Source organism: Mus pahari, chromosome 6 (assembly GCF_900095145.1).
Source record: "Mus pahari chromosome 6, PAHARI_EIJ_v1.1, whole genome shotgun sequence".
Classification (NCBI taxonomy): Eukaryota; Metazoa; Chordata; class Mammalia; order Rodentia; family Muridae; genus Mus; species Mus pahari.
This window is the reverse complement of record NC_034595.1, coordinates 105062541-105090047: the sequence shown is the minus strand read 5'-3', so window position 1 is coordinate 105090047 and position 27507 is coordinate 105062541. Positions and strand designations below refer to the sequence as shown.

Here is a 27507-nt window from a genome sequence, read left to right as displayed (position 1 = left end):
ACCTCTGTAAGCATCTGAGCTCCACAGACCTAAGAAGAGAGGAACTACCCCAAACCGCTAGGCTGATCTGAGAGGTAATCCCCAGATCCCATCCCTGGAGGTCACGGCTTGACACAGACCCACCTGAACCCTCAGCAAAGTGACCCTGGGTGCCGTCATCCCCACTACTAACAGGTATCCAGATCTATCTCCTTTAACAATAGCTGGACACGTGGACACTGCTTGAGCTCCTACTGCATACCACCCAGTAGTGTCCGTGAGAACTACGTCCACATACTCATTACGTCCACGGTTCTGAGATGGGTGTTGTCAGACCTGTGTCACTAGCCCAAGCCAAGGCCTTGGGGGCTGGCACGCCACAGGTCACAGGGCACGGAAGGAACTAAGCCAGGGTTTCCTGCCTCCCTTGCCTGGCTCATTCAGGGTAGGCACCTAGCCCATTAGTAGCCGCTTGTCCCACGTTCCTGCCTGGCCCAATCAATGCCTCCACACACAGGCCCTCAGAGAGGCATGAGGGTGTGGCCAACAGCATGATGGTGGCTCCAGAAGGACAGCTTTGAGAGGGAAACATAAACTGGATGTGGTACCCAGACCAAACCCCTGCAGGCCCTGCCAACCAGCCACTCTGGGATGCTCCTCACGTATCTCTACACCCTGTCTCACACTCACCATCTGCTTACTCTCAGCCTCCTCACCAGGCCATGGCCTCCCCAAAGCTGGCACTGTCCCTAAGATCCCCCTACACACACACACACACACACACACACACACACACACACCAAGCACCAGCACTGAGTAGCTAGCGAGAAAATGGTGGTCAAAGGAAGGAGTCTGTGGCCACCAGGGAACGTGCTGGGCCTCCAGGTCCTAGGGAGGGGACAGGCCCAGGTTGACACCTACACCAACCCCTCAAGGATGGGAACCAGACGGTGATAAACAAGGAAAGCAAAGAGTATCCGGAGACAGAGATGCTGGAACACAGGCTCTGCCGGGACCATTAAACAAACAGGGTCAGACCAGGAACTAAGAGAGTCCTTCGTTGAAAACAAGCTTCAAAACAAACAACTACGGAAAGCCCGGGCTCTGGGTGGAGATCCTACTGTGGCTCACAAGTGTGACAGCCAGAACCCCACTGGTCTCTGGGAGTTGTCCAGGGGAGGTGTCCCGCAGAGACCACGGCCTCACCAGTGCTGGGGGACCCTGCTCCCAGGCCAGGAGTTACAAGCCACCTGAGCTCTCTGAGTTTCCACATGTGGGTAACCGCGTGGCATCCGGCCCATTCACAGACAAGTGCGCCTGACAGGACAGGCCCAGTGCTTCCAGTAGCCAGACAGGGGACAGAAAGGTGTTCATGGCCATACTCACATCACTGCCACAGATGTTACCCCCGTCATAATGACCTCATTGCCTACAAAAGCCAGCACCTGTACCCTAACTCCATCACACAGCAGGGAGACAGCCAGCCTGTGTGGATGGGTCAAGCCTGGCTTGGCCTGCCTCTGCCCACCCTCACCCTGGGATGTTCACCAGATCCCAGGCTATGACTCAGAGGGGACATGGGGCTACAGGCTGCCATGCTCTCTTTCCCCACCCCGCCATCCCGCCCATCACGGTCAGAAGCTGTACATTAGCCCTGTCCTCTGGTCCCAGGAAACCCCAGAGTCCCACCTGCCTCCCATCCGCCCATGCTCTGTGCTCCCCTACTGTCTCATCCCATTATTGGCGCCTCATCTGTCAGGACCAGGGGATACCCCCCCCCCTTCCTCAGAGCAGAAACTCAGGAGACTTCGATGCCTGTGCCCCCACACAAGCCACAGGAAGTAGGGACACAGCAGACAGACACAGAAGAAAGGGAGATGCTGGTGTTAGGCCAGAACACCCCAACCTGAGGGAGTGCTGGCCCATGGCCCAGTCTTGTCACCTCCAAGCTGGCCTCCTGCCCTCTTCCCTCTGTTCCCTTCCGGAAAGTGACTCACTTCCCTCCTGGAAAAAAAATCAGCACGCATCCCTTCTCTGGTCCCTATTTCTCACTGGAGTTCACACCAGGACGAGGAGCTAAGTTTCTAATGGTAGGGACATGGGGGAGCCAGAATCCCATCACACTTAACCTTCAATGTGAGGAGTGTGACTCCCAGACATACCAGTGGCTTCAGGAATGGCCCCTCCAAAGGAACACCACTCTTGCTTGCCAGCAACCTGTCCCCACAGCCACCTGCCAGCCACTTGTCCCCACATCTGCCAACCACTTGTCCCCACATCCACTGGCAGCCACCTGTTCCCACATCCACCTGCTAGCCCCCTGTCCCCATATCCACTTGCCAGTCACCTGTTCTGACATCCACCTGCTGGCCACCTGTCCCCACATTCACCTGCCACTTGTTCCCACATCCACCTGCTGGCCACCTGTCCCCACATCCACCTGCCAGCCACCTGTCCCATACCTGCAGGCTAAGGCCCCTCCAGCAGCTGCCACAGATTTGCTCCATGGACAGGACCTGTTTCTTTGTCCCAGGTATGGGCAGATGCTCAGCTCTGCTTCCTCCCTCCTACGGCAGCACCAAGCCAGTTCTGCCTCCTCCAGTTCTACCAGACTATACTGGGACTTACTGCCCCTTTTCCATCTGAATTCTGTTCCGACCGTCTTAGGCAGGCAGAACTGTGGTACTGGAGGTCCCTGGGCAGCTCCCGTGTGAAGGCAAAGACTAGACGTATAGAAGCCATGGGCCAGCACCCAGAGAGTCAAAGCTAGGCAGATGTTCCCCATGACACATGCCTCTGTTCAGAGTCTTCCCGGTACCAGTTGAGAGAGATTTACACTCACCTGAGAGGCAGCCTTCCTGGCCAGGCTTCTGGCTCCAGCCGGGACAGCACCTGAACACAGTGCGGGCCTCTGTGGCATACACCTGCCTGTAGCTCATATAGTACACAGTCCTGGAACAGAAGAGACAGGATGTGTTGATCATTATGGGGTCAGTGTTTCAGTCGCAGAGCATCCCAAAGATAGGTGCTTGCCCACACAAGGTAAGCAGGCTGAGGTGCCCAGGGAACTGGGACCCCCACATACCAGCGCCTGGCTCCTGCTGTCTGCCTTCTTCACAGGGTGGCTCACGACAGCCCGTTGGGCTACTGGAGGCTCCCTTCTTCTCACCTTTGCCTGCCTCAGCCCCCTTCCCTTGCTTCAGTGATGACCAGATCAGTAAGACAGGTAGATGCTGTTACTGGTCATGAGCTCTGTCCAGACTGGTCCCTTTGTCTGTCACTTCTGACATGAGGTTTGAGCACTGACTCCCCCAAATCCATGTCTGCCTACAATGGGACTTGCCTAGGGAACAAACTCTGTTGACCCCATCCTCAGTTAAGATGGGGACACGCAGGGGTAGTGAATGGAACCCTGAGAACACAACAAGGAAGGCATGTGGAGATGGGGCAGCTGCTGACACCCCAAGATAGACATGACAGGACAGCCAGTGGCACAGAATAGGGGACGGAGACAGCTGCTCCCTCAGGACTTCGGCCCTAGACTGGGACTTCTAACTTTAAAAAGTGGTTTGTCTTTTTAATTTTTATTGTGTGTGGGGGTGCACACATGCATGTCATGCACATGCGGAGACAATGTTGAGTGACTTCCTCAGTCTTATTTTTTCCACCTTTTAAAGCAGTCTCTCACTGAACCTGGAGTTCACCAACTGCCTAGCCTGGCTGGCCAGCAAGCCCTAGGGACCCACCTGGCTTTGTCTCCTCGGCACTGGGGGTACGGGTGTGCAATGCTATGTGAGTTCTGGGGCTCTGAACACAAGTTTCTAAAGCTTGCACGACAAATACTTTACGAACTGAGCCATCTCCCAAGGTCCCTCCAGAGCTGTTTTTAGGCCACCTGATTTGTCAGCATTTGTCACAACAGCTCTAGAAAATGAACACAGTTCTCCTAGCTTCGTACATGCCCCTGGACTCCAAGACTGTGAAACCTCCAGGTTTGTAGAGACAAGCTGCAAAGTAGACACCAAGAGGGACCAGAGACCGTGCGGTGGTGGTGGGAAAACAGGTACAGAGAAGATGGTGACTCCCACCTCCTCCACCAGCATCCAGCCTGCAGGGTCAACAGCCAGAGGAGCTAAGCCAACAGTCACAGGTCAAGGGCCCTCGAGGCCTTGGGGAATGGTCAGGTGGCCCAGGCTATATCTCCAGGTGACAAACCAGCCTGTGCTTTCTGGGGCCAGCACACCAAAAGCCCTGTGGCCCTAGGCTCTGTCTGTCCAATAAACAGGGCTGAGGCCACTTCCCGGAAGCATTGTGTTCCTGAACAGACTCTCCACACAGAAACTCTGGGAGTGCCTTACAAAATACCACCTTGGCAGGACATGAAACCACTTGCCCGGACAGAAACCGACCACAGCGTGAACAATATTTGGCAGCGATAGAGCACTAGAGCCTGGTCATCGTAAATATTTATCCCTTTGCCTGGGCTGCAGACAGGGCTGGGCTACGTGTGGTCCCCCCCAAGACACTCCTCCACAAGGCCCCTGGAGGAAAAGATTCTTGGAGAGGCCAGGCAGCCCTGAGAACCAAACCTAGCTCACCTTCAGAGAGCGCCAGCTCACTTGGGCTCTGTGGGGCTGGAGGCTGTTGGGGACCACCTCAGAATGGAAAGTTTGGGGACAATGGAGGAATGGAGGCTTATGGGGCCATGTCAGATTTGAGGCTGCTGTGGCCAAGTTAGAATGGAGACCATAATACCTTGGGCTTTCCAAGAGGGGCACAGGCCCCACGATTTGAATGTCAGCTCCTTCCATTCCTTCTCCCTTCCTTCCTTTCTCTAGGTGACTCCTCATTACCCCTCAAAGAACCTCTTCATACATGAAGAGAGTAGCTTAGAGAGTTCCCAGCCTGGTGACCTGGATGTCTGTCTGACCTGTCAGGAAAGACTCTTTCACACTGAGACCCTTGAACTTCCTCCAGCCTCTCAGGCTGATGATGTAAGCACAGCCTCACCTGTCTTTGGTGAGGCCGCACACCAACACCAAGCACCCATTAAAAGGTGGCAGCAGGAGCCATGAGGAAATGGCCTAAGCAGTCACCTTAGCTTCACCCAGGTCAATACAGATGGGAAAACTGAAGCCAGAAAAAGCTCTTAACCTGGCCAAGCAAATTTAGTCTGAGGGGCTGGGACTCTATCCAGTACATCCTAGGATGTCTGCCCCACAAGAACTTAAGAGGGTACCCCTCCCAAAGCAAAACAAAAACCTAGGGGACTAGGGGAACCACTCAGTGGTTGAGAAGAGATATTGTGAAAGCAACAAGACATAAGTTCGAACCCCCAACATCCATGTAAATGGCTGAGCATGGCTACACATGCATGTGATCCCAGCACTGGAGGAAGGTGTTGAGCCAAGGAGCTCACTGGTCAGCCAGCCTAGTTGTGCAGCGAGTTTCCAGCTCCGTAAGAGAGCCCAAAGAAAGAGAGAAAGACAGAAACAGAGGAACCCTCTGTACTGACTGGTTTTGTGTGTCAATTTGACACAAGCTGGAGTTATCACAGAGAAAGGATCATCAGTTGAGGAAATGCCTCCATGAGATCCAGCTGTAAGGCATTTTCCCAATTAGTGATCAAGGGTGGGAAGGCCCATTGTGTGTGGTGCCATCCCTGGGCTGGTAGTCCTAGATTCTATAAGAAAGCAAGCTGAGCAAGCCAGGGGAAGCAAGCCAGTAAGAAACATCCCTCCATGGCCTCTGCATCAGCTCCTGCTTCCTGACCTGCTTGAGTTCCAGTCCAGACTTCCTTTGGTGATGAACAGCAATGTGGAAGTGTAAGCTGAATAAACCCTTTCCTCCCCAACTGCTTCTTGGTCCTGATGTTTGTGCAGGAATAGGAACCCTGACTAAGACACCCCTATAGCAGCACAATCACATCATGCTCAAAGCCTGACATTACGATGTACAGTGATGTCCCTCAGGCTTGGGCACCTTCTCAGCCCACTGGTGACCCCACGGGTGGCTGAATTCAGCACTTGGCTGTGTTACATGCTCAGCCTGCTGGAGGGCCAGCAAGGCTGACAAGAGAGCTCACTAGCAGAGCCCTGTCCCAGAGCCAAGTGTACCCCACCCCCTTGGAGTTAGACTTGATGGTGACACATTATCTGACCTCATTCCCATATTAAACACCTGTGCCACTCAGGCCAGGCTCAGAGTATGTCCCAATGTGGGCTCCATCCTTGAGCCTAGGAAGAGAGACAAGGCCCCAGGGCTCTGGGTGGAGACTGAGGCCCCCACACGGTGGGTCTTTTCCAGTGGGAAAAAAACAATGTCTCACTGGGTCAGGAGCTCTGGAGAAGGGAGGGTGGTCTTGGGTTGGCTTAAGAGGGATAAGCTGGGGTCAACACGTTAGGACAACTGTCCCAGATAAGGATCGGGGGAACTTTCCCAGTGCTTGGGAAAGACAGCAAGAAAGATGGCAAGGTCTCCAGCATGCCTGTGTTTGCTGTACACGGGGAGCTGAGGTGAGCCTGGTTGGTGTGTGTACTTTCTGACCTCCATGGTTGGACCTGTCATCCTCTATAGGCACACAGGCAAATTCAGGGTCACCTCAGAGTAGGAGGAAAACAGGCCAGTGTCCAGCAAATACACACTACCGCTCGAGCGGCCCCTGGAGCTCCTAGGTCTTGTTGGCCCCAGACCCAACAAGAGCACTGAGATTTCCTGCTGAGCATGCTGCTTCCTTGTTAGAGACGCTCTCCTGGCCAGGGCTGCAGTCAACTCTACCACTTCCTCAGCACCCAACGATGCCACTCTGCGCTGCTCCCAGCCGCCGCCCTGCCGCCCAGCTTCCCCCCAGGTAGGCCCTGCAGAGGACAGCTATGCAGAAGCACTCCTTAAGTTTGGTCTTTAAATAAAACATTGAGCAATACGTTTTCACAGGCTTGGGCACTAGGCCCAGGGGTCAGCTGGCTGAGCAGGAACCTCCGCTGGCTGAGCTGGAATTCTACCTTTTGGCCAATCAGCACTTGTCCCCTGAGGGTCCGACCACCACCGGGGCTCCTCCCTACCCTCACAAGTGACCAGGCCTGCCTGAGCAGGCCTGCTAGAATCTGGGATGAAAGGCCACGCCCTCAGTGAAGGGAATGAGGTCAAACCAAGGAGAGGCCCCAGTCCTAGCTGACTGACCCTAAAGGTCACTGCTGCCGCTCTGAGCGGAGAACTGGCCCCCATTAGTTCAGGATCTCCGCCACGTACCTGCGCTCTTGGCCAACACACCATGCCTGCTGCCCGCAGCCCGGTCTCCACACAGGCACTACACGGCTGAAGGCTTGCACACAAGGCTGGCGGTGGCCCACCAGGGTCAGCTTCTGTTCCGCACACACGTGGGGCCTGGAAAAAAAGGACAATTGACATTCAACTTCTCTACTGGCAACAGCTACGCCTCTATGCCTATACTAGGTATCCAACTATCCCATGCTAGACCACAGCTCCGGACTCCAGGACAAAGGGGACTAAGAAGGAATGAGGGCCACCACATCGTCCACTGGGATCCTGAGCTGCACGGGGCACTGTCCCTAAGAATCTTCAAGGTAGGCAGAATCTGCTGTCCCCTGTGGACAACCCAGGAGCTCAGGGTAGAGGGGACTTACAGGCCTTGTTGGGGCTCAGGCTTGTCCCCAAACCCCAGGCCCCAGAACATCCTCCCTCACTCCTGGTACACCTCAGAGTCTCCCTGGCATCCTTGGACTATATAGGGGTATGTGACATGTGACCCAGGAATAGGAATGGGGACAAGCAAGTCAATAGAAAACCAAATATCCAGCCACTATCCAGGCATACCTGGGCAGTGATTCTTTTCACATTTCTGCCCTCCACTCAGTCAGGAAGCCAGCCTTGGGGAGCACAGTGCCAAAGGTGGGTGGCCTAAGACAGCCTTCCAGCCCACCACATGGAGAAAAGGCTCCTGCCCGGTAAGAAAAACTCAGCTGGAGAGGCAATCTGCAAATGTACAGCAGGAAACGTACACAAAACTCAGGCTCACTCAAGCCTGAGGGACCAGAGGATGTAAAGGCAAGTTGTGGGACTGAAGACAAGACCCACTGCCTTGGACCAGGTCTGGGAAGCAGGTGAGTACCCGACATGGCCCAAGGAACAATAGGGAGCATTCGACCTGCATGACCAGGCTTTGAGCTCAGTCCCTAGCACAAAGGACACTCACATAGACCAGAGTGGCTTTCCAATCTGGTGGGCGCCTTCCTCTCTCTCTCTTCAGGGCACAGAGTAAGCAGGGGCCACCCTTTCCTCCTACCCTAGCTGAGGTCCCTGCTCCATCAGGAGCCTTGCCTCCGACCTCTGCCTCTACCCCATACTCCTACAGGGCCTCGCTCATCACAGTGACTGCTGGGTGCTGTCCAAAGTTCAGCACTTAAGAGACCCAGACTACCCCAACCAGCAGCTCTGGCCCCAGACCAGCCACCCCCAGACGGATGTTCGGACCCAGAGGCCTTTATTTTTGCTCTTTCCCTGGCTCTGCTGGGTGGGAAGCCACCCCCGCAGGGAAGTGCACGGACCAACTGCAGACAAGATGAAAGTACCGGACAGACATCAGGGGCTCCCAGCCCTGAGCAGGTCTGCACCTGCCCAGCATGAAGCCAGGCCATCTAAGCCCCAGCTTTCCATCAGTCACAGCACAGCCATAGGCACAGGGCTGTCATAACTTGTCCTAAAACCTCCTGAGGGACAGTCCCCACTGTACCTTCCCCAGTCTCCCAAACCTCCCATCTAGGGCAGAAGCCAGCCATGCCAAGTCTGGCGTGAGTGCAGAGCGAGGACTCTCAGATCCCAGGATGAAGCAGTGGGATCTGGGGTACGCTGTAAACCCCACATGTGGCCAGGCGCGACCCCAGACAGGACCGAGCGGCTGTGAAATTCCAGAACCTGATGGGAATGTTTTTTGCCACTTCACAGAGACAATTCCTCAGGGGACACATTCCCCCCCCCCCCGCCTTGCTGATATCAGCCAGGCACCCTCTAGGCATCACCCCATGGGGTGCCCCTTTCGCCACCAGAAAGAAGGTGGGACTGACTCCCAGAATTGTTTTAAGACCACTTGCTAACCAGACATGGCTGGCAACTGGACCCAAGACCCACGCCTCTTCCTGAGCTGTGCTGTGCCTCTTAGATAGATGGCCAGCTAGGAATACTGAACCCAGACTTCAAGGCCTGTTGTGAACAGAGGATCTCAAGCTAAGAATATGGGGACAGAGCCAGGGCAGGGTATTGCACAGGGCAGAAGTCCCCACACAGGGAAAGTCCTCCTCAGCCTTCTCTGGCCTGGGTCCTGGCCTCACGTTTGATCCTTTGCTGTGTGCCCACAGGAGACTGCCCTCTATGGGACCCCTGAACATATGGAAGTTCCATTGAACACACACACACACACACACACACACACACACACACATCTGCCCTCTGGCTAGTGTCGAGTGTAGCTGATTGGAGGCCAACAGGAGATGGGGCCTAGGAGAAGGGATGCGGGGTCTCTGTGTCCCCAGCTACTTACAACTCTCCCTGCCAGTGGTGGCTGCTCCACCGTGACCACAGAGTAGCTCTTCACACACTCACTCTCTGTTCCCGTACCTGATCTGCACCTAAGGCCTTAGAGAGCAACATGGCTGGTATGAGAACATCTGTGACATGTAGAGAATGTCACTGGCTCCAACCATGTGACGAGGGTCTGCAGGAATCCACATAGACAGGAGACCAACCCAGAGGCTTCAAAGCTCTTACAAGAGCCCAACAGGGCGGTTCACTGGCATGACACAGTGCCTCTGCTAGGAAGTGTGGGCAAGCATACACGGTAGAGGATTCAAGCTCTTCAGCAGGTCAAAGGCATCTTTCCGTTCCTTGCAGTCTTCTGCAACTTCCCGCCAAGTGAGGAAAGGCAAAGCCCAAACCACAAGGTGGACCCAGTGCCATCAGAGGGAGGGGACCTCAGCCCAGCTGCAGAGCCTCTGATGCAGGATGGAGTGGGGGCTCCAGGAAGCTGGCAGTCTTTGCAGGAGCTAGAGGCCAGGGAAGCTCATGGCAATGACGTCCTTCACCAAGGTGCGGAAGTGGGAAGCACACTGTCACTGTAGCTTCAGGGGGAAGATTTGTCTACACCTCCCTCATTTGCCTCATGGCTCACCTCTGAGCATACTTCCCTGGCATGGGTACAGCGGGCACACGGGAAGGTGTCAGGCTTTGGGGAAAGGAGCCCAGTCCTTCCCCTGCTACACACACACACACACACACTCCACCCCTCCCCCACAGGAGCTCCGCAGGCACAGCAGCTCCTGTCTTCTGGGATATCTGGTCATTCACCATCCAACCTCCTCACATCCCGAAGAAGGGATGCTAAGGGGCTACTCGGAGATAAACTAGAGGAAGCCTCAGTCACAGAGAATGTGGCTGTTTAAGCCCTCAGGGCCAGTATGCCCAAAGAGCTCCTTGCAAGATGAAACTTAAGTTGGTGGGGGTTGCCTCCTACCTGCCTGGGCAGTAGGAGAGGGTCAACATCGTGAGCTGATTCTAAAGCCCCAGCACCAGGTTTCTCAGCCTCGCTGCCCAAAGGGGCTCCAGACCGGGGGAAGCCCTGTGCTTTAAAGCTGTGTGTGAACAAGCAAGTGGCTGGCGCAGCCTCAAGCAGAGCTGGTCTGAGCTTCAACACATGGGCAACCTTTCTTCATCCTCCACAGGGCTGCAGGAAGCCCTTAAGCAGTGATGCCAACCCTATGCTGTTCGGCAATCATTCCCACCCCAGATGAAGCAGGCAGGTCATACTTCCTCCAAGCTGAAAAGTCACTTAGAGGCAAAAACAAGAAGGTGGCCATGCTCCACCCACTGACTCTGAGCACCTGTGGTCAGCAGCAGCCAGAGAATCACCCACACTGTTCCAGCAGACTCATGAGGGTCTACGGGGCACCTGGGATGGGAGTGAGAGCTGTCCTTGAGCCCACAGCGGCCCATGGCTTGCACACCAACTGTAGGGGGCTGTGGGCAGGAGGGCAAAGTACTGTGAAAACTCTGCAGTTATCAGTTCGGGATAACTGGCCAAAGAGGCGTGGCAGCTGTGCCAGGCCCTGCCAGCTCATCAGAACTCCTCAGGAGAGAAAGGCAGCAGGGCAGAGAGGAATCAGCCAAGAAGTGTTTCCCAGGGTCCTCGGCTGCCTTCCCAGCACCCCTCCCCTGCTCCTCCTGGGGAGCTAAGAGCAAACCTGCAAGGTCACCTCTAAAAGCTGGTTCTCATGGCTTCTACCTGCTGTGCCTGTGTTCAGCAAATTAAGCAACTCCTCCTACAAAGCCCACGGAGATATCACCACTGGTCTGGCCAAGTGAAACTGCCTCGATGGTCCAGCCGACTAGAGCCCATGTGCAGATGCCCAAGAGATGAAGGTCTGGAGAAAAGAACCAGGGCTTTTGCCCAACCTGGAACTCAGAGCCACCCAAAGTGGACAATCTGAGAACAGAGGCTTATTGGGACACAGAAGGGCCAGCAAGTGGGTGCACAGGCTGCAGAGGTGCAGCCACCTCTGCAGGAAGAAGGGAAGGCAGTCTCTGGAAATTGCAGCAAGAGGAAGAAGGGTCAGGGTCTCCCGCTACCCGTTCACAGCTAATTCCAACAGCTTTTTCAACAGCTAAAGGCTTCCTGGGCCCAGGTGAGCAGGACACAGGCAGCAAGCCCTTGGCTCCACTCCCAGGGAAATCAGCAGGAGTGGACAGAGCTGGGTGGAAACCCATAAAGGGCCAGTAACAGTTTCCACACGTGCCAGATTGCATCCACCCACCTGGAACCTCAGGAAGCCCGTGTCCGCAGCCCCTCTCAACCATGAAAGAGGCAGGCAGGCTGGCAGTTCTAGCCCACCACGCTAAGTGCAATAATCATTCTAGGACCGAAGCTCCCTCTGGGCAAACTCAGTTAAGAGAAAGGAGCAGTCGAAGTCGGGGACATAGGTTGCTTCTGTTCATAGAGGAGAGGACCCCAACTCAGATCCAGCTCTCCTTTGTAATGGCCACAAAGACCAAAGCAAGACCCAGGGAGGAGGTCCCGAGGGCACCTGTCCCAGTAGGAAGCTTGTCCTCTCATTCCCCAGGGAATCACGACACTGTCCTCACAGCCAGGTACATGGTGGATCCATCAGTGTCAGCCCTGGACAGAAGCAGCAAGTCTCCTCTGTGGGTGAAAGGATGCCCGAACTGGCAGAGTGGAAGCCCCAACCAGGGCCTGAAGTGTCCCTCGTCCACTCCCCATGCTGCCCCAGCAGCCTTGCCAAGTTTACAAGGCTCCACCTTGCATCCTGCGGGGAAGGGCTGGTGAGGGCGGTGGGCCTCCCATCCGTACATCCACTCTCGGTCTCACTTCGCACCAGTTTTCCTTTGAGGCCAACAGAGGGATCGCTTTGCAGTTTAAGAGAGACCGCTAACCGGCCTGTTGGGGAATCATCTTTCAAAATTAAATCCGTCGCCGCTGGCTCCCTGACCCTCTCTTCCTGCCCATTCTAGTACTGAATTCCTTCTCCCGAGGCCCCAGAGCGCACGTGTTTAACACACAAAACAGTTCTGGCAGCCCCCTCTGGGCACCCCCGCCCCTGCGCAGGCCCCCGGACCCCAGGAGACCAGCTTGGGGAGGAAGTGGGACCAGGCTGCTTCCTCTCAGCCGCCTCCAAGCTGGCTCCCCAGCTGGACCCTGCGCTGCAGGGGCTTGGATTCCTCACCGCTCGGAGTTCGGCATCCATCTAAGTCTGCAGGACCCTTACTGCAGAGGCGGAAACTCGGAGGCTATGGGCCCTGCGGCAGACTCGAGGGCACCAAATCCAGTCCGGGACCCCGGGTCTAGACCATCCCCTCCTCAGTTAAAGCAAAGAACCCATTGTTTGTGGCCCCAGGGACAAAGCCCCGAGTTCTGTCCGGGTCAGCATCGCCGTCAGGAGCCTCACGACTCGCGCTACTCACATGTTCGGCTGCAGCGGACGCGGGGGTAGCAGCTGGGAGGCTGCAGGCACGGCGGGGAGCAGCAGCAGCGTAAGGGCCACCACGCGCCAAGACGCCCTCGCCTCCACCCGGACAGGCATAGTGCGCGCGGTCGCGCTCCCACTCGGTCCTCGGCTCTTCGATTCACAGGCGGCCCTTACGGCCAGTAGACGCTGTCTTAACGCGCGCCATACCCCGGAGGACAGCGGAGCACCACAACCCACCGCGCCAGGTGCCGGGCGAGAGGTTCCCGCAGGTGCGGATGGGGCAGTTGCCGGGACCTCCGAGACCTTCGCGCTCCGTTTGGCGCGGTCAGACACTTGCCAGGAGTGATGGAGAGCAAACTCGGAGCGGGATGCCCCAGACTTCAGGCCCGCCCGCCGCACGCCCCCCGGCCCGACCCCAGCCCCCTCCCTCCCGACCCCGCTCCCGCCCCTTTTGGCCCCACCCCCAGCCCAAGCCACGCCCGTTCCGCCTTCGGCCCCGCCCAGACTATCCCAATAGGGAGAGCCCACTTCCAGCCCCGCTTCAGCCCCTCCCCTCTCCAGCTCCCGGTCCTACCTTTAAGACTAAGCTTGCTTCCCAGTACTTTCCCCTACAGCTTTTCAATTTCACTTGCGCACCCTCTCTCTGCGCACCTCCAACCGAGAGTCCCAGGTCTGACCCCAACCAAGTGAACAATCCTGTCGAGTCTGCGCGGCCCATACCTCGTAAACACCGCTCTATCCTGATCGGAGACCTCTGCAAGCGCACCCTTGGATTCTCGTCGTGGAGCTGCAGTCACCTTCCCTTGGCCCCTCGTCCGCGCGCCCGCCTCGTTCTGCTGTCCCAGAAGCAGGGAGGGATTGTAGAACGAGGGGCTGGAGGGTGGGGGCAGCCTCTGAGTGCCTCTGGGCACTTCCTTTGGGTACTGACTTTATTAGGTAACACACCACCCTCTTGGGCTTTCGTATTCCCAGTTCTGTGCTGAGTGCTTTGGGATGGTAGCATGGGGTGGAGTGGGCGTGCAGGTCCCACCTAGGGGTCTAGGAGGAGAGGCAACTGGCTCTCCTGGCTTTGCTTTGATGTGACTTTCTCCGCGGCTAGGGACAGACTGACCAGCGCTAGACGTGGCATATCTGAGGCTAGGACTTACCACATACTCAGAGGGGCTCTTTGTGAAGCTGAGCTGTGAGAGTCCCATGAGGGCACGGTAGCGGACTTCACTAGTTGCAGATAATTGTGTGAGGATCAGCCCCTGCTTGTCCTGCTGGAGAGGTGTGCCTGCCCTTTTACATGATGGGTAGACCCAGCCTGCCCTCCTCCACCGTCCCTGAGGAGTGAGGTAGGTGTTCCAGCCTCCTCTTCCCCTGATGCAAGTGCTTGAGGGGGCCTCTGGCTGGGGGACCTGGAAGTGCTGCCACAAAAGTTCCCATTTCAGAAGACTGCAGTCTCATGACTGGGCAGGTGCTGTCAGCTCAGCCCTGCTGCTGGCCCAGATGGGGAACTGAGGGCAAGGAAGGGAGTGGAGTGTCCTGCTTCGGTTTAGAAAACTCAGGCTCCATATCTAAGCAGTAAACATAAAGGAGTCTGGCCTCAGGAGAAATAGAGAAGGGAGGGAAGTAAGGGAGGAGGGAGGGAGAGATGGACAGACAGATACCCAGATACCGGAGGGTAGTGCGTCCTGGAACTTGCCACCTGATGCCCCAAGCAGGATCCCAGTTTGCCCTGCCCTGTTCTGCTGGATCTCACCCTTCTACCCAAATCCATCACCAGACCCTCACTGGATCTCAGTAGCAGAGGCTGGCCCAAGCCCCCTGGGTGGCTCCCAATGTCTGCTCCCAAGAATTCATCCCATATCCCACCTCAGCCAGGGGGCCCCACTGTGGAGAAGTACAGGGTTGTGCCTCCCCGAGCCAGGAACTGTCCACTGGGCCCAGACACCTATGCTTGCTCCTGTGTTCCCCTTTCCTTCCTGGAGCTGGCTTGTGTGAATGTTTGTGTGCACAAGAGATGGGGGCCTGAAGAAGCTCACCACCTGCTCTGTGAAACCGTGCCCCAGGACCAGAGTCTGGAGGTGAGTGGGGGAAATTTTCTCTGCTCATCGGAGGGAAGCAGGTGAACCTGGGTTGGGAGGAGAACTTCCAGGTGGGAGAGGGGAGCGTGCTTTTAGTATCCGGAAACCTATGTGGAGCCCTTACTGAAGAGAGAAAATACAAAGTAAAACGGTTTTGCTAATTTTATAAAGGTACGTGGCCTCCTGTGTGAATTCCTAAGCCTCTTCAACTTGAAGGTTTCCTTGGATCAAAGCTTTACCGGCCCTAGGCTATTCTGTCTCTGCCCATGCCCTGTCCAGGCACCAGCCCTCTGTGCCAGGTGAAGAGCCCTGGCGGGTGTCAGGTGCTTCCTGTGCAGTCCCTGTGGTTAGATGAAGACAGAGCATGTGTCTCTTAAGGTAGGTGCCGTACACATGGGCAGGGCGTTGTCCTTCCACTATCCCCAGACAGAGTCCTTGTTCCCGGGCAGGTGTGAGTAGATGAAGCATGGACCACACACTCCAAGCATCTGTCACTTAGACAGATGTTGGCTGGAGGCTCACCCCAGCCCCATAGAGACCCTCTTCCCGTCCAGTCTGGCTCCTCAGAGTGTGGGTGATGGTTGAGCAACTGATTGCCCAACACGAGAGTGGAGCAGAGAGGACACTTACAGTCTGTCATTGTAATCAGGACCTGGGGATATAACTCAGTTGGTAGAGTGCCTGCCTAGCACGCATGATTTCCTAGGTCAAATCTCCAGCACTGCACACGCTTGCCCTGGGGGGTGAGTCAGGGTGAGCAGACGTTCAATGCCATCCCAGGCTAGACGAGACCTCATCTCAAAACCAACCAGCCAACCAGCCAAAAACACCCCCATAAAACTAGGAATCAAACGTCAATGTATTTAATACACTGTATTCTGTAAATCACAGCAAGCATACTGCCTTTTACAGCTAATAAATTAAACGTAACAAATATTCTTCAAAAATCAGCTTGCTGCCTTTTCACGATGAAGCAACAGCTGGTTGGACATGATTATTTCAAATTGTGTCATGAGCTGGAGTGACAGTCACAACATGGTTAACGAGGCAGCCCGATTCCATGTGGTGTGCACTCAGCTCGTCTCCCCATCACTCAGAAATAAGTGCAGGGGTGAGTCGAGGGGGATAGGTGGGGGGAGGGCATGCTTCAGGTTCATCAAGTACTTGCACGATGATGTTCTTATGTAAACACGTATGTGAACATACATAAAACACTCGGCTCAGGGAGGTGGCTGCTTGCTCTGTTGTTTAATCTGCTGTGTGTATTTCTCTCATGCGGAGTCCATCCCTGTGTCTGTCATTCAGGGAGAGGATGAACGGCTAGCTGGTCACCCGGATACTACTGATATCACTGTCTCTCCTAACTCAGCACATGCAGCACCAGCTGCTGGGTGTTTCCAACGATTGCATCTAGGATTGTTGTACCAGTTGTCCTTCCTTGCTGGAACAAGACAGAGCGAGAGCTGGCCCCCGAGACGCTCATGATAGCTCTGGGCAATGGCTTTATGTAGCTGTATCCATAGCTCTGGGCAATGGCTTTATGTAGCTGTATCCATAGGTCCGTGTAGTCCATTACTTGGTTTTCCCTGCAGATACTTTTATATTTTTTATTACACTCATTCATTTATTGGGTACCACATGTGCCGCTGTACACGTGTAGGGATCAGAGGACAACTTGATGTGTGCTATGGGGGTCAAACCCAGATCGTTAGGCTTGTCAACACGTTTACCTGCTGAGGAATCTTGTTGGTCTTATAATGGTAATTCTTGGTCATTATTCCAAATTAATTTAGAAGTTGATCTATCCAGTTCTGTAAGTTACTTTGGAATTTAGCTGCAACTGCCCTAAATGTGTTAAGAACCTCAGGATAGCTGCAGGAACTGGACTGTTGGCATGGCGCCCTCTTGTGGGCATTGGACATATTGATGATGACAGTGCTGGCTTCAGGAGGGTGGGCCGGCCACTCAATGCTCTGTAACTCCAATTCCTAGGGATCCAATGTCCTCTTCTGAGCCTCTGTGGACATCGAGCATCATGTGAAACACAAATATATTTATTAAAGCAAGACATTAATACACACCCACAAACATTTTGGGTTTTTTTGTTTTGAGACAGGGTTTTTCTATGTAGCCCTGGCTGCCCTGGAACTCTCTCTGTAGATCAGTCTGGCCTTGAACTAAAAGATCCACCTGCCTCTGACTCCTGAATGCTAAGATTAAAGACATGCACCACATGTACCACCATGCCTGGCCTACTATCTATCTATCTATAATTTAATCCCGATCTTTCACGAATTGTGTGGCATTCACACCAGGCCAGAACCCACGGCCACAGCACCCACCTCCTAGGATCTCCTAGGATTTCCCCTTCCTCCGCCCACCCTGCTGCTGTGCCTCCCACTAGCAGTGTGCTAAAATGTCCCTGAGTCACAACCCTGGTGACACTCTGGGTTGGACTTTGTTTGGAGGTTCATCCCAAAGAGACAAGAGGCAAGGCTGCAGTTCCATTTTTTCACACCGGGAGAACAACTGCTCTCATTTTCCTAAAAAGCACCCCTCCCCCACCCCCACTAGCCTTGGCTGTGCTGGAGCTCACTGTATAGACCAGTTTAGCCTTGAATTCACAGAGCTCTGCCTGTCTCGCCCAGCTGCATGGATTAAAGGCCTTCACCGTTGTTCCCCCGAGCAGACGATACTTTTCGCTGTCCTTGTCTCATTCTCTGCTGGAAATAATTAGAATAGTCTTTGGCTGGAGGGAAAATAATGTGGGGAAGAGGAGGACTCAAACCACAGCGCTAATTTCCAAAGCAAACCGCTCCCTCCTTTCCCAGAACCGTGCTGGCCGCCCTGCTCTCCAGCCTGGTGCTTCTTGGAGCTGGAAGCGAGAGCCCTCCAGACAGAAACCCAAAGCATCCCAGCAGCTATGGGGACGTCAGCTGCTGGGCTAAAGGTCACCATGCCAAGAAGACAATCTATTGGTTTGTCTGAGTTTTCGTGGCAGTTCTAACAGGTGAGAAGCTAACCCAAGTGATACCAAAGGTTGGCTCACAGCCCAAGAGTCACGCCTGTCTTTGATCCCAGCACTCCACTAAGGAGGCTGAGGCAGAAGGATCAGAGTTTGAGGCTGACCTATGCAACCTGTTAAGACTCTCTCAAAAAGCAAAAAAGAAACAGACTCCTAAAGTATCTTCAGGTACTCCAGTACAGTGTGTTGACCAGTCACCTGTTTGTACAGATGGCATCATTAGGGGTGAGCAGAATTTGGCAAAACTCAGAGACAGATGGGAATAGTCTCTGGAGAGCAAAGCACACATGTAATGAATGCCCCATCTAAACACCAAACGATTCATTTATAAGCCTGTGGTTCGCCCATTCCCACATTTCTAAAGCTCCAATCCTGCTGTGAGAGAGAAACCAAAATGAAAGGCCCCTCGCTACACTGGGCTGCGGCTCACTATAGGGTTAGGGCATAGGATTTTGCCCAGGACTTAGGCTTGGCCCTGTTGGCGGCCAGCGCCTGGCCTATACCGCTTACTCTATCCCTGTGCTTCCCCAACCTTGAGCATGACATGACACCTAACCCTCTCCCTGGAAGCTGGTTCCTGCTCAGTAACTGAGTATCCAGCCTGTCCAGCTTCAATGGGTATCTAGCGACTATCTTAGTCACTGTTTTCACAGCTGTGATGAAACACCATGATCGAAAGTGATTAGAAGAGGAAATGATTTATTTCTTCTTACAACTCTCAGGTCACAGTTCTGAGGGAAGTCAGGCCAGGAACTCCAGACAGGAACTTGAAGGCAGGAACCGAAGCCGTAGAGAGATGCTGCTCACCATTGCCTCCCAAGGCTTGTTCTGCCTTTCTTATACAACACAGGGCTACCTGCCCTAGGGTGGCACCACCTGAGATGGGCAGGGGGCCCCCATATCACTCACCAACCAAGGAAAGGTTGCATATGTTTGTCCACAGGCCTGTCTGGTGGGGGCCATTTCCTCCACTGAGGTTGCCCCTTCCCCAATGAGTCTAGTCAGTATCAAGCTGATATAAGGCTACACAGCAGACTACCATCCAGCACTACCATCCAGCCACTGTGTGGTTTCTGAACGTGGGCCTCCACTCATCACTGTCTATCTACCCTTTACCACAGGGGTGTCAGGGAGGAAGGCCCGGGATGGCAAATGTGTTGGATCTTTACCCATCATTGCAAGCAAGGATGGTATCTGTTCACATTTGGGGAGATGGCTCATCTAGATTGGATAGCTTCCCTAGGAAAGCCCACATCCCCCCGTGGGGCCTGATTTGAAAACGAGGTCTTTGGTGAAGTAACTGAGAAAGGGGTCTCAGATCAGATCGTCCTGGATCATCAGGATGGGTTCCTGTAGAGCAGGGAGGGAGATGTGAGAGGGGACATCAGGGAGACAACTGCGAAGATGGGGCTGGGTGGTAGGGACTGTGAACTACCAAGGCCAGAGAGGCCTGCATGGCTCCACCTCAGGTTCCTGGGGTCCAGGGCTCCTAGGCAGTGAGTGCACTTCTGTGGGCTTGCTGCCAGCCTGGGGTGATTCGTACAGCAGCAGCAGTAATCTAATGCAAACGGTACGCAGAGCAGACTGTCCTGTGGGAGATATGGATACCTAGGGACGGCCACTGGCTTCCTGCCCTGGAACAGCAGAGGTTTCTTCTGGGGCCACATGGGGAACCTAGAGGTATCTAGCAGGGCACACCATGCATGGACAGACCGGGCACGTCTTAGGACTCTCAGCCCTTGCTTGCCATGCCTGAAAGAATCAGAGAGCGTGCCTCACATCCTTTCAAGGTCTCAGTGTGGAGCTGGGGCTGTAGCTCAGTTGGTAGAGTTGCTTATTATACACAAAGACCTGAGTTCAATCCCCAGTTCTATATAAAACCTGGGATACATGAGGGTTAAAAAATAGACCTGGCCAAGCTTCCTCCCACTCCCCACTTGCTCAAGGATAAACCAGAGGTTCCTTCTGAGGCCACATGGGTCTACTGGTGGACATGCCTTGCATAAAGTCAGGCCCCCTCACTGAACCAGGCAGACATTAAATCTGGTTTGTTCCAGACACATGGATTCAGTGTGACATGGAACAAAATCACCCTCCTGGTGATTAACATAGAAACAGTTCGTGAGGGCCACTCAGGGCTGTAGCCACACTGTCTGGAGGTGGTATCTTTATGCCCACAGCCCTGTGTGTTAGGAGCCACGCTCTTTTTCCAGCCCCACTTCGTGTGTGCACTTAACTCATTTTTTTAAATTGTGTTGTATATACGTACATCTTGCAGAGTGTGTGGACGTCAAAGGACAATTTGCATGAGTTTCTTCCCTCCTTCCACCATGTAGGACCCAGGAATGGAACTCTGGTCATCAGGATGGCAGCAAAGACATTTACCTGCTAAGCCACCTCTCCTGTCTAAGAACCAGGTTCTCTGTCAAAGTTACGTCTGCATCTGTTGTAGATTCTTTGACTCAGTGACTGAAGGAAACATGGGAAACACAATCAGAGAGCTTGGGGCAGTGCAAGGATTGTCTCCTGTGGCAAACTTCCAGCAGTGCACACCCAAAGTGCAGCTGGCTCTGGAAGGACCACACACACACCAGTCCTCAGTGTGTGTGTGTGTGTGTGTGTGTGTGTGTGGTACCAGCTCTGGAGGAGCCCCGTGCAGCTCTGAGAACCCACCCCAGGGTGCTCAGGATTCTCACAGGTGGGGTTTAGTCTTAGAGGAAGCATCCCAAGTGGCAGAGCATGTGTGAGGCCTGGGATCCATTCTCAGCACCTCAAAAAGGGGGTAGGGATGACAGGTGGGGACCCACTGAGTTCGCAAAATGCTAAATCACACCATCAGGAAATTAAGACGAGAATCTACTTGTTATAGCTGAGGTTCTGAGTCTTCTACAGAAAGATAATGGCTTCATCTAGGACTTGAAAACATCCCATACCTGCCAAGCTGTCATCTCCCCAGGGAGGCTAAGTGTGGGTAGTTGTGCCATCTGCTGACCACTTTGGGAATAGCCTCTTGAAAATCCCTGGAAAGGGCTAGTAGGCCTCAGTCATCACATGTTGCTCCTTGCCTCCACCTTGACCTGTGTGCACACGTGGAGGTCATCTAAATGTTTCATTGCTTGCACCTGCATGAACCCCGCCCCTCACCAGCTGAATTATGTACCTGCTAAAGATACACGCACACAAGTGCCAACCCGTATCCATGACTCTCACCATCTTTGGAAAACAGTCTGTGAACATGATCAGGTCAAAAGGGGGCCGTTAGGGCAGGCCTGTGCCAATGTCAGGAATCCTTGCAAATGAGAAAGTGACAATGACTGTGGAAAGTCAGCCAATGGGGAGAGGCAGCCACAGGCTGAGGGACATCCAGCATGGCTGGCAACACCAGAGGCTGGAAAGGCAAAGGAAGACATGGGCCCTCAGATATCAGAAGGATACCTGGACACACATATATGTACATGCAAGCACATGTGCATACACATACACACAGTGGTTCTGGCCATCTGGTCTCAGCAACTGCACGTCTTGGTGACTGTTAGAAAAGGCTTTTGGGCCACCCTGACATAGCAGTCCATTAGCTCCACCAACCCAGGCACACTGTTGACACCCCCGTGGGAGCAGGAGCTCAGGGACAACTCGCATGGCTTTCCCCTCTGACCCAGGGGCCTGGTGTGGGAGTGGCGTTAGTGCTTGTAACCCTTGTCTGCAGCCACCATGACCTACTCCCCGGCCTCCATACTACCCCTAAGCAGCACCCCCATCCTTTGCTTACCCCTGCTATTCCAAGCCATCTTTACCAGCCTCTAGCTCCCCCCAGAACCACAGGGTCTTTGGATGTTTCCCCTCCATTCCAAATTGCTCCCTGCCAATTTGCTCTGCACCTTGTCCCAAGGAGAGGGGGCTATCTTCCCCCCATGGCCAACTGTAGCCCTTGCCTCTGGGTCAGGATATCCTGCAAGCCTCAGCTCACTGTTGTCTCTCTAGCAGGAACTTCGGAATTGGGTTTTGAGTGGCTGAGGCTTTGCTAGCCCCTTCCCTGTAGACTTGGCTACGGCTGCCTACCCCTAATCTCACAACCTTGGGTCCCCAAAGCTCTGGGTTCTCATCCACTCAAACATTCGTGGTTCTCTTCCTGCCCCTAGTCTAGTGTGTGACCTTGGGATCAAGGCTGCCATTTTAGGGGCCTTGTATAGCACAGGTTGGCAGCTGCTCCTCAGCTCCTCCCCTGACATTAGTGTTCACTGTGGCTGCAAGCGTGTGGAGCAGGGGTAGCTTGGCTCCCTCCTCTCCAAGTAACCAGGAGCCCAAGGCTCAGGGCTAAGGTGGAGCTAGAGCACAGGCCAAGGTTTCAGCTAGTCCTGCGTAGATGTGACCAGGGGGTGGTGGTGGTGTATCTACTCATCTGCTGGCAGACCTTGGTGAGAATACCACGTTGGTGAAGATTCCGATGGATTGGTTGGGGTCAGAGGATTGTGGACGAGGGGTTACTTGGAGCAAGGGCGACTCACGGGCTGCTGTGTCACACCCCAAAAGCTGATCCTGGAGCTTTCAGAGTGGCTTGTGGCAGCCAGATGGTAGGAGTCTCCCCTCCAGTTCTCACTGCTTAAGTACCCGTGAGGGCTGGGCTTTGCATCTGGTCAATCTCAGCAGCTTCCTGAGTGTGTTCGTAGGTGTGGGGCTGCAGGCACTCACAGAACCACCCTATATCTGTCTCTTGAACCCTGGTGTGTACAACAGGGGAGGAACTCTGCCTCGGTTAGAGGGACCAACATGCCTGTCATAAGCATGGGGCTAGAAGCACAAACCTTCCTGAATACAGCTTCCACATACACCTACCTGTGCACCCAGATACACAGGCTGACAGGTGCACACAGAACTGTAACGAAGTAGAGATGGCAACAAACACAGATCCCTGGCAGACTGCAAGTCTTGCCCAGGGAGGTGTTTTGAAACAGGAATCCATTATTGAGTGCAATATACTGGAGGCAAAAGGCTTTGGGGGTGGGGGTGGGGATGGGGGTGGGTGGGGTACAAAGGAACTTGATGGGAACAGGGAAACCAGAAGTGACCACTTGGATGAGGATTTGTAGACAGTGCAATGGGGTCAGCTGGGCTCCTAGAAGGAAAGCTGAGTCCAGGACTGTGTCCAGATGCAGTGCCCTGGGTCAAGAGAATGCCAGGGGATGTGACCCCACTTAAAGGGAGCCACTGTGAACCTGCTGGGACGGAGGAAGTGGGCTAAGAGAGGCTTCTGTCCCAGGGAGGAGCTGCAGGGCCCAAGAGCATCCAACAGCGTTTCCTTCCAACCCCCCCACAGCAGCACTCTTCGGTGACATGGTAGCTTACGTGTGCCCAATATGAAGAAACGTCTGACATCCACCTCTGACCTGCACACACTCACATCTCCAGTGTGCACACACCCTATAAACCCACACCCTAAGGTGCCCACGCCCAAGGAATGCGGCACTCTCCTGAGAAGCCTCTATCTGTGGTGCCCCGACACGGTGCCTACAATCCTCAGACGCGCACTCACCCATGCCCACACTTACTCCACACTCCCCAGGCACGCACACCTAAGTGCGCCGCACACCTCCGCCTAGCGCCACCGCCCGGAGCGCACCGTAACCCCGAAGGTGGTGAAGGGCACGGAGCCAATGCTAGGACACACTGTCGGGGCAACGCCCTTCGCACGAGCCCCACAAGTGCCGCCTTCCGCGCGAGTCCATGCATGGCGTCCCTTTCCCCGTTCTCAGCCGGGAACCCGCGACCGGCATTTTTTTTTCTGGCCCTTCCTGTAAACAGGAAGTGACTCCGCGCGTGGCGGCCGCTTCCGGTCCGGGAGGGGCCGCCGTAATTATGAACGACAGCACTCTAGAGCCAATCGCAGAAGACAGCCTACGGGAAAACCAATCGTGAGACTCAGTCGACGGAGCTGGAGGCGGGTTCAGAAGGCGGGCTCTGAAGAACTCAACCAATTACAAGGCGAACGAGGGAGGGCGGGGCGCGGCCGGGCGGACGCCTGGGCGGCGGCCGTCGTTGGAGGCTGCCGGTGGCGGCGCGATGCTGCAGCTGCGGGACACGGTGGACTCGGCGGGCACGAGCCCCACGGCGCTGCTGGCGGCCGGCGAGGATGCGGGTGCCGGCCGGCCTGGGGCGGGCACGCCGCTGCGCCAGACGCTGTGGCCGCTGAACGTCCACGACCCTACACGCCGCGCCCGCGTCAAGGAGTACTTCGTGTTCCGGCCCGGCACCATCGAGCAGGCGGTGGAGGAGATCCGCGCCGTGGTACGGCCGGTGGAGGACGGCGAGATCCAGGGGGTGTGGCTGCTGACCGAGTAAGCCGGCGCGAGGGGGCCGCGGGGACACCGGGCGGGGGCGGGCGGGGCCCTTGCTGATGGGCCGGCCCTCTTCTCCCCAGGGTGGACCACTGGAACAACGAGAAGGAGCGGCTGGTGCTGGTCACTGACCAGTCGCTGCTCATCTGCAAATATGATTTCATCAGCCTTCTGTGCCAGCAAGTGGTCAGAGTGGCGCTCAGCGCGGTAGACACCATCTCCTGTGGAGAATTCCAGTTTCCTCCGAAGTCGCTCAACAAGTAGGTGCACCAGCGCACTACACGTCAGGGCCCCAGCGGATCCTGTAAGTGGTATTGCTCCACTCTGTTGTGANGTAAAGGCCTCGTCTTGAAGGACCAGTGGAAGAGACCTTTAAGTAGAGGCTGGTGATTTCCGGGTGGCTCAGTACCTCCTTGAAAGGGATGCTGGAAGCCGGGCAGTAGTGGCGCATGCCTGTAATCCCAGCACTTGGGAGGCAGAGGCAGGCGGATTTCTGAGTTCGAGGTCAGNCTGATCTACANAGTGAGTTCCAGGACAATCAGGACTGCACAGAGAAACCCTGTCTCGAAAAACCAAAAAAGAAAGGGATGCTGGCACAGTCTGCCACTCTGGCTGCACTAAAAACCATTCATTTAAATACCGTTAAGAGACATGGAAGCAGAGCCCACAGTCATAAGCTATGTAGGGAGTCTGAGAGTTTTACCTCAGCAGGAGGGAGGCACAGGGCATGTGCTCAGTAGTACTAAACATTAGATGTATCACAAAACACCTGACAGCCTTCAGGGACTGGTTGGCTTGCTATTAGTTATTTGGCCAGGGACTCCAGGAAGCTAGTGGCATCATTCAGTAACATTAAGGACAAACANGGCCATAATTTGGCCAGGTTGGACTATATNCCTGTTTCATAGGCTGCAAAGGAGGCCCAGCCTCACTAAGACATTAACTTATCACACTTTGGAAGTGTGTAAAGCTGTTAGTGGAGGCCACTGTTACACCAGGCCACAGGTTCCCCAGCCATCCCTGACACTGAATGCAATGTTGTATTCNGGTGGTAAGCAAGGCTTTCTCCCCCTCCCTCATCAGGCGAGAAGGCTTTGGGGTTCGCATTCAGTGGGACAAGCAGAGCCGCCCTTCCTTCATCAACAGATGGAACCCCTGGTCTACAAACATGCCCTATGCCACCTTCATAGAACACCCGATGGCTGGCATGGANGAGAAGACAGCATCTCTGTGCCATGTAAGCAGACCAAGACCACTGTTAAGTATGAACCCTGGAAGTGCAGCTCCACACTAGGAAACTAGATGGTGCTGTTTTAAGAACAGAGCCCCCATCCCATTGCAGGATGCTCAGTCTGGATTGGGTGGGTGAGCAAGCCTGGGAAAAGTCCCTCGTACTGGCAGGAGCTTGGCAGGTGCTGCTGGTGGCACAGGTGCTCTGGAAGTTCTAGAGAGAGGTGCTGAGGGGGCGCCGAGCATTCTGAGCAGTTAGAGTAGGGCTGAGAAAGCCCTGTCACTTGGTGACATCATAGTCCTCATGAATTCCTCCGTGATGCTACCCGTCAGTCAGTGCACAGCACACCAGTGCAGGCAGCATGTGCAGTTACAGCATCATGTGCTTAGTGAGGTGCACTTCAGAGCATGTGTGTCTGTAAAAAAAAGATTTTCCGCCTGTTGCACTGGCAGTACCTTGTCTCAGGCTGCCGAGTCTCCTGACTGCATCTTTAGAGATAGACTGGTACTCTGTAGGTTGGACTTAAGGCAGGTCCCATCATGATGTTTGTNCAGGATGAACCACCTGATGACACAGCTCATAGGGCCCAACCTATCATCAGTTATGTCATCACTATGTGGTATTTGGGAGGACTTGAACTCAGAATCCTCGTTTCCCAGTACTGCTGTCTTAGCGTGAGGTTAAGGCTCCATGTTTCTTCTCTCTTTAAAGTTGGAAAGCTTCAAGGCTCTCCTAATCCAAGCTGTCAAGAAGGCCCAGAAGGAAAGCCCACTGCCAGGGCAGGCGAATACCGTGCTGGTGCTGGAGCGCCCCCTGCTCATTGAGACCTACGTGGGGCTCATGTCCTTCATTAACAACGAAGCCAAGCTGGGCTACTCCATGACCAGGGGCAAGATAGGCTTCTAGACAGCTGTGTCCCGGGAAACCAAGGTGGTGGGGACTCTGTGTGCCACCTCATGCCACCCACTGGCTGGAGGGAATGAGGGCATTGTCTCGTTATGTGTCCGATTAGAATAGTCAAGTGGATTATGTATATTTAGTTGGATATTGGACACCTCGGCAACACGTTCTTACGAAGGCAGATTCAGCTGCCTGCACACCACAGTGTTCCTTCTATAACGCCACGTTCCCCCTCCAGCAAGCCNAGCACAATGTACACGCCNACTTGTGTTGTGTAGACTGTTGCATACCGCTGAGTGCAGTGAGCGGCTTCTGCACATGCACATATTTAACTCTCCCTATATATTAACTCTCAAGTGCTGTATTTTAAAATTCAGCCCATTTTTTAAAAAAGCTAAATACAGTTGCAGCCACCAGTCACCAAGAAAGACAGTCTGCCTGGCAGCTCCTAGTGAATCTGCCTTTCTGTGAATATGTCTGACTTAGAATCACACTTTATAAATTAATCCAGGTTGTGTTAATACAGCAATTTTACTAGACCCAAAAGGTTACTCTCATAACATAAGCTAGCCCCTTCCGGAAGTCATGGTGGTGGGTTTCTATCATCCTGTCTCTGTTTAAAAGGGACTGAATAGTTGGNTTTTTAAAGTGCATGCCTATAAACAGACGAGCATCCTGGAGCTCACTGAGCACGGCTGAGCTTCGACACGCCAGCCACACACAGCTTGCTGCTGTCATTCCAGCCTTGCAAATGCACTGTAGATGCTGGCCCTATACCTCTNGCTTTAGTTAACCGGCATGGATGTGACCAGAATGCTATGGCCTATCCAAGAGTAAAGGTGGCCTCAGGTGCACCTGTTTTCAGCCTGTGCTTTTGTTCTAGTAAAGACATTTAAACCAAATGGAGTTGCTCCTTTTTGAAGTTATTGTCACAGAATCAGGAGTGCCAAAGACTGTCTTGAGGTCTGGCTGACTGAGGATC

General features: G+C 54.4%; 2 protein-coding genes across 2 annotated transcripts in view; one reads left to right on the top strand and one right to left on the bottom strand.

The window, feature by feature from the left end:
• The window catches only part of Megf6 (multiple EGF like domains 6), a 100390-nt gene extending 87243 nt beyond the window's left edge, over positions 1–13147 (bottom strand). The window contains exons 1-3 of the mRNA XM_021200216.1: positions 12964–13147; positions 7228–7362; positions 2822–2931 (exon numbers count right to left, since the gene is read on the bottom strand). Of these exons, the coding sequence (XP_021055875.1) occupies positions 2822–2931; positions 7228–7362; positions 12964–13082 (364 nt within the window). The 5' untranslated portion in view covers positions 13083–13147. The remainder of the gene's footprint in view (positions 1–2821; positions 2932–7227; positions 7363–12963) is intronic.
• Positions 13148–24072: 10925 nt separating this feature from the next.
• On the top strand, positions 24073–27427 carry Tprg1l (tumor protein p63 regulated 1 like). Its single transcript, XM_021200004.2, has 4 exons — positions 24073–24394; positions 24478–24654; positions 25478–25631; positions 26337–27427. The coding sequence occupies exons 1-4, from the start codon at positions 24120–24122 to the stop codon at positions 26529–26531; spliced, it is 801 nt and encodes a 266-aa protein (XP_021055663.1). The 5' UTR covers positions 24073–24119; the 3' UTR covers positions 26532–27427.
• The last annotated feature ends 80 nt before the right edge of the window (positions 27428–27507 follow it).